At 47.3% G+C, this 7,500-nt stretch overlaps 1 protein-coding gene across 1 annotated transcript in view; it reads right to left on the bottom strand.

Annotated features, from left to right (window-relative positions):
• Positions 1 to 7,500, bottom strand: part of LOC113809200 (transient receptor potential channel pyrexia) — a 14,226-nt gene that overhangs the window by 129 nt on the left and 6,597 nt on the right. Inside the window, exons 3-5 of the mRNA XM_070132726.1 lie at positions 1,383 to 1,465; positions 749 to 995; positions 1 to 511 (exon numbers count right to left, since the gene is read on the bottom strand). The exon at positions 1 to 511 is cut by the window's left edge and continues 129 nt beyond it. Coding sequence (XP_069988827.1) covers positions 123 to 511; positions 749 to 995; positions 1,383 to 1,465 — 719 coding nt within the window. The 3' untranslated portion in view covers positions 1 to 122. The remainder of the gene's footprint in view (positions 512 to 748; positions 996 to 1,382; positions 1,466 to 7,500) is intronic.

The raw sequence follows: 7,500 nt of genomic DNA, 5'->3' as shown, positions 1-7,500 counted from the left end.
TACCGTTTATCTTATATTTTTTGTGATGTCCTAAAAGAGCAATTAACTTCATATTTCTATCTATCATCCAAGGATTTCCGATGAATTCTAAAGAAAACCGTTTTCTTACAAGTTTACTATATCTAAGGGATATCTGAACTAAAGACAAGTGTTTTCTTCTGCTCTTCTCCTCCTTCTTTACCTCCTCCCTCTTTTGGACCTCCTCCTCTACCTCCCTCTTCTGTTCCTTCTCCTCTACCTTCCTCTTCTGTCCCCTCTCCTCCGCCTCTCTCTTCTGCTCCTCGACCTTCCTCCTCCATCTCCTCCTTCCGCTTGAATCGATCCATCATGATGAGTCGTTTGGTGCTCCTCACGATCCACGGCGGGACGGAGTAGCCGGCCGAACGCTCGAAGTAGCCGTCCCCTGCGAACTCGTTGCGGACGAGGCCTCTGTACACTCGGCCGGGGTTCTTGGAGCGGTTCGGGCAGATGAACACGTTGTAGTGCTTGTCCGTCTCTTCTCTTCTTGGGGCTGTGAGTGGCGGGGGGGCGAGGGAGAACGGGAAGCGTGGTATTAGTTCTTCCACGGTAAGAAATGCGGTTATGAGCAAACTAGGTCTACATTACATGTAAATAAACCAAATAATGTTCATGGAGTCGCTTTACGAATATGAACTTGATGTTTGTTTGCAAGAAAAATACCTTTCTTCTGGTGACGCGCGAGTACAAATGAAGACGTCACTCGCTTGAAGGCAGAGCAGTGACTCACCTGTCTTCCCGTCTGCGCTGAAGTCATCGACGAAGTTCCTGCGTCGTGAGCCACTGCGATCGACGTTCAGCCTCTTCACGGGCAGGTTCGGCAGCAGAGACGTTATATCCTTGAGCGTCATGAGCAGATACGACGACGAGTAATTCGTGAAGAAAGGAGAGTTGAAGAATTCGTCGATGTACATTTCCAGCTTGACCGTCAGAGCGAGGCGGCTAGCACTCGCTTGCGCCATCTGCACCTGTATGTCCTTTGGGAGAGAGGAAGATTGCCAGAGTGAGTTTGACAAGGACGAAAGATCAAAGAGCACGCCATTACATACGATTCTTCATTGCCCTACAACATAAGGCATAAAAGACTGGGCAACTAAACCGAAGACTAAAATTATCAGCATGAAAAGTCGACTGCTATTCTAATTTCTCAGAGCTCATAACATGCTCATCTCTCTTGTCACATTTTTTTTTCTTACAAGACATATTTCCCATAAATAGTGTTCCAGCAATCTACTTTTATATCAATCACCCAAGAAATAACGCCTCAGTTTTGATTTGTAATTAAAAGCAATGCTTTTATGCTTGCATCGAAATATTCTGACATACTGCAGTCTGGATCATGAAGGCAGTGTCACCATGCCTACCTCAATGGCGAGGCCGATTAACAAGTTGGTGCCGGTTATTGTCATCAGCAGGAGGTAGATGATGTATAAGAACTCCCTCGTTTCTGGAAGATAGTGGAATAATTAACATGTGATGGTGAATGATTGCTGTACATTATATATAAACACAAATGTGCTCGCGCACGCGCGCGTGTGTGTGTGCATTTATAAACACGCTTGCATATTTATACACACACATGTGCATCTATATACACACTTGTGAATCTATACACACACGTGTGTCTATACACGCATGTGTATCTGTAAACACACATGTGCATCTATACATACAAATGTGTATCTATGTATGCATTTTCATATACACATATGTATATTTATGTATACACTTATATTTGTATAAACGTATATATCTATATATACATACATATATATATATACATATATATATATATATATATATATATATATATATATATATATATATATATATATATGTATATATGTATATATGTATATATATATGTATATATGTATATATATATATATATATATATATATATATATATATATATATATATATATATATATATATATATATATATATACACATATATTTATATATCTATAAATAAATAATGCACACCAACACACACACACACACACACACACACACACACATATATAATATATATAAATGTAATAAGAAAGAAAAAGAAAAAAAATAGTAATGGACATAAATAAAACATAGACAAATAGAAAGAGCTGGATTGATTGTCAAACATGAATGCAATCAAATGGAATCAGAAACCTTGCGTGACAGACAGACATAAATAAACAGATTGGCAAAAGAAGTAAATAAATAAAGATGAACAGCGCCTAAAGAGCGAGTGAGAGAGAGAGAGAGAGAGAGAGAGAGAGAGAGAGAGAGAGAGAGAGAGAGAGAGAGAGAGAGAGAGAGAGAGAGAGAGAGAGAGAGAGAGAGAGAGAGAGAGGGAGAGAGAGAGAGAGAGAGAGAGAGAGAGAGGGAGAGAGAGAGAGTATACAAAGGGAGAAAGAGAGAAAGAGCGAATGAACAAGAACCAGAGAATAACTGAGCGAATGAGCAAGGACGAGAGAGTCACAAAGTAAATGAACAAGAATAGGCGAATTAAAGAACGAATGAACAAGAACGACACACTTACACAGCGGATGAACAAGAAGGAGAGAGTCACAGAGCGAATGAACAACACCGAAAGATCCACAGAACGAATGAACAACAACGAGAGAGCCACAGAGCGAATGAACGAGAACAAGAGAGCCACAGAGCGAATGGACGAGAACGAGAGAGCCACAGAGCGAATGAACAGCAACGAGAGAGCCACTGAGCGAATGAACAACAACGAGAGAGCCACAGAGCGAATGAACAGCAACGAGAGAGCCACTGAGCGAATGAACAACGAGAGAGCCACAGAGCGAATGAACAACAACGAGAGAGCCACAGAGCGAATGAACGAGAACGAGAGCCACAGAGCGAATGAACGAGAACGAGAGAGCCACAGAGCGAATGAACGAGAACGAGAGAGCCACAGAGCGAATGAACAACAAGGAGAGAGCCACAGAGCGAATGAACAACAACGAGAGAGCCACAGAGCGAATGAACAAGAACGAGAGAACCACAGAGCGAATGAACAACAAGGAGAGAGCCACAGAGCGAATGAACAACAACGAGAGAGCCACAGAGCGAATGAACGAGAACGAGAGAGCCACAGAGCGAATGAACGAGAACGAGAGAGCCACAGAGCGAATGAACAACAACGAGAGAGCCACAGAGCGAATGAACAACAACGAGAGAGCCACAGAGCGAATGAACAACAACGAGAGAGCCACAGAGCGAATGAACGAGAAGGAGAGAGCCACAGAGCGAATGAACGAGAAGGAGAGAGCCACAGAGCGAATGAACGAGAACGAGAGAGCCACAGAGCGAATGAACGAGAACGAGAGAGCCACAGAGCGAATGAACAACAACGAGAGAGCCACAGAGCGAATGAACAACAACGAGAGAGCCACAGAGCGAATGAACGAGAACGAGAGAGCCACAGAGCGAATGAACGAGAACGAGAGAGCCACAGAGCGAATGAACAACAACGAGAGAACCACAGAGCGAATGAACAACAACGAGAGAGCCACAGAGCGAATGAACAACAACGAGAGAGCCACAGAGCGAATGGACGAGAAGGAGAGAGCCACAGAGCGAATGAACAACAACGAGAGAGCCACAGAGCGAATGAACAAGAACGAGAGAGCCACAGAGCGAATGAACAAGAACGAGAGAGCCACAGAGCGAATGAACGAGAACGAGAGAGCCACAGAGCGAATGAACAACAACGAGAGAGCCACAGAGCGAATGAACAACAACGAGAGAGCCACAGAGCGAATGAACGAGAACGAGAGAGCCACAGAGCGAATGAACAACAACGAGAGAGCCACAGAGCGAATGAACGAGAACGAGAGAGCCACAGAGCGAATGAACAACAACGAGAGAGCCACAGAGCGAATGAACAACAACGAGAGAGCCACAGAGCGAATGAACAACAACGAGAGAGCCACAGAGCGAATGAACAACAACGAGAGAGCCACAGAGCGAATGAACAACAACGAGAGAGCCACAGAGCGAATGAACGAGAACGAGAGAGCCACAGAGCGAATGAACAACAACGAGAGAGCCACAGAGCGAATGAACAACAACGAGAGAGCCACAGAGCGAATGAATAACAACGAGAGAGCCACAGAGCGAATGAACAACAACGAGAGAGCCACAGAGCGAATGAACAACAACGAGAGAGCCACAGAGCGAATGAACAACAACGAGAGAGCCACAGAGCGAATGAACAACAACGAGAGAGCCACAGAGCGAATGAACAACAACGAGAGAGCCACAGAGCGAATGAACAACAACGAGAGAGCCACAGAGCGAATGAACAACAACGAGAGAGCCACAGAGCGAATGAACAACAACGAGAGAGCCACAGAGCGAATGAACAACAACGAGAGAGCCACAGAGCGAATGGACGAGAACGAGAGAGCCACAGAGCGAATGAACGAGAACGAGAGAGCCACAGAGCGAATGAACAACAACGAGAGAGCCACAGAGCGAATGAACAACAACGAGAGAGCCACAGAGGGAATGAACAACAACGAGAGAGCCACAGAGCGAATGGACGAGAACGAGAGAGCCACAGAGCGAATGAATGAGAACGAGAAAACCACAGAGCGAATGAACAACAACGAGAGAGCCACAGAGCGAATGAACAACAACGAGAGAGCCACAGAGCGAATGAACAACAACGAGAGAGCCACAGAGCGAATGAACAACAACGAGAGAGCCACAGAGCGAATGAACAACAACGAGAGAGCCACAGAGGGAATGAACAACAACGAGAGAGCCACAGAGGGAATGAACAACAACGAGAGAGCCACAGAGCGAATGGACGAGAACGAGAGAGCCACAGAGCGAATGAATGAGAACGAGAAAACCACAGAGCGAATGAACAACAACGAGAGAGCCACAGAGCGAATGAACAACAACGAAAGAGCCACAGAGCGAATGAACAACAACGAGAGAGCCACAGAGCGAATAAACAACAACGAGAGAGCCACAGAGCGAATGAACGAGAAGGAGAGAGCCACAGAGCGAATGAACAACAACGAGAGAGCCACAGAGCGAATGAACAACAACGAGAGAGCCACAGAGCGAATGAACGAGAACGAGAGAGCCACAGAGCGAATGAACGAGAAGGAGAGAGCCACAGAGCGAATGAACGAGAAGGAGAGAGCCACAGAGCGAATGAACAACAACGAGAGAGCCACAGAGCGAATGGACGAGAAGGAGAGAGCCACAGAGCGAATGAACAAGGAGAGAGCCACAGAGCGAATGAACAACAACGAGAGAGCCACAGAGCGAATGAACAACAACGAGAGAGCCACAGAGCGAATGAACAACAACGAGAGAGCCACAGAGCGAATGAACAACAACGAGAGAGCCACAGAGCGAATGAACAACAACGAGAGAGCCACAGAGCGAATGAACAACAACGAGAGAGCCACAGAGCGAATGAACAACAACGAGAGAGCCACAGAGCGAATGAACAACAACGAGAGAGCCACAGAGGGAATGAACAACAACGAGAGAGCCACAGAGCGAATGGACGAGAACGAGAGAGCCACAGAGCGAATGGACGAGAACGAGAAAGCCACAGAGCGAATGGACGAGAACGAGAGAGCCACAGAGCGAATGGACGAGAAGGAGAGAGCCACAGAGCGAATGAACAACAACGAGAGAGCCACAGAGCGAATGAACAACAACGAGAGAGCCACAGAGCGAATGAACAACAACGAGAGAGCCACAGAGCGAATGAACAACAACGAGAGAGCCACAGAGCGAATGAACAACAACGAGAGAGCCACAGAGCGAATGAACGAGAAGGAGAGAGCCACAGAGCGAATGAACGAGAAGGAGAGAGCCACAGAGCGAATGAACGAGAAGGAGAGAGCCACAGAGCGAATGAACAACAACGAGAGAGCCACAGAGCGAATGGACGAGAAGGAGAGAGCCACAGAGCGAATGAACAACAAGGAGAGAGCCACAGAGCGAATGAACAACAACGAGAGAGCCACAGAGCGAATGAACAACAACGAGAGAGCCACAGAGCGAATGAACAACAACGAGAGAGCCACAGAGCGAATGAACAACAACGAGAGAGCCACAGAGCGAATGAACAACAACGAGAGAGCCACAGAGCGAATGAACAACAACGAGAGAGCCACAGAGCGAATGAACAACAACGAGAGAGCCACAGAGCGAATGAACAACAACGAGAGAGCCACAGAGCGAATGAACAACAACGAGAGAGCCACAGAGCGAATGAACAACAACGAGAGAGCCACAGAGCGAATGAACAACAACGAGAGAGCCACAGAGCGAATGAACAACAACGAGAGAGCCACAGAGCGAATGAACAACAACGAGAGAGCCACAGAGCGAATGAACAACAACGAGAGAGCCACAGAGCGAATGAACGAGAAGGAGAGAGCCACAGAGCGAATGAACAACAACGAGAGAGCCACAGAGCGAATGAACAACAAGGAGAGAGCCACAGAGCGAATGGACGAGAAGGAGAGAGCCACAGAGCGAATGAACAACAACGAGAGAGCCACAGAGCGAATGAACGAGAACGAGAGAGCCACAGAGCGAATGAACAACAACGAGAGAGCCACAGAGCGAATGAACGAGAACGAGAGAGCCACAGAGCGAATGGACGAGAACGAGAGAGCCACAGAGCGAATGAACGAGAACGAGAGACCCACAGAGCGAATGGACGAGAAGGAGAGAGCCACAGAGCGAATGAACAACAACGAGAGAGCCACAGAGCGAATGAACGAGAACGAGAGAGCCACAGAGCGAATGAACAACAACGAGAGAGCCACAGAGCGAATGAACGAGAACGAGAGAGCCACAGAGCGAATGAACGAGAACGAGAGAGCCACAGAGCGAATGGACGAGAAGGAGAGAGCCACAGAGCGAATGAACAACAACGAGAGAGCCACAGAGCGAATGGACGAGAAGGAGAGAGCCACAGAGCGAATGAACAACAACGAGAGAGCCACAGAGCGAATGGACGAGAACGAGAGAGCCACAGAGCGAATGGACGAGAACGAGAGAGCCACAGAGCGAATGAACAACAACGAGAGAACCACAGAGCAAATGAACAAGAACGAGAGAGCCACAGAGCGAATGAACAACAACGAGAGAACCACAGAGCAAATGAACAAGAACGAGAGAGCCACAGAGCGAATGAACGAGAACGAGAGAGCCACAGAGCGAATGAACAACAACGAGAGAGCCACAGAGCGAATGGACGAGAACGAGAGAGCCACAGAGCGAATGGACGAGAACGAGAGAGCCACAGAGCGAATGAACAACAACGAGAGAGCCACAGAGCAAATGGACGAGAACGAGAGAGCCACAGAGCGAATGGACGAGAACGAGAGAGCCACAGAGCGAATGAACAACAACGAGAGAGCCACAGAGCAAATGAACAAGAACGAGAGAGCCACAGAGCGAATGGACGAGAACGAGAGAGCCACAGAGCGAATGAACAAC

The sequence above is a fragment of the Penaeus vannamei genome, chromosome 18 (genome assembly GCF_042767895.1).
Source record: "Penaeus vannamei isolate JL-2024 chromosome 18, ASM4276789v1, whole genome shotgun sequence".
NCBI classification, from domain to species: Eukaryota; Metazoa; Arthropoda; class Malacostraca; order Decapoda; family Penaeidae; genus Penaeus; species Penaeus vannamei.
This window is presented reverse-complemented; position numbering and strand designations above follow the sequence as displayed.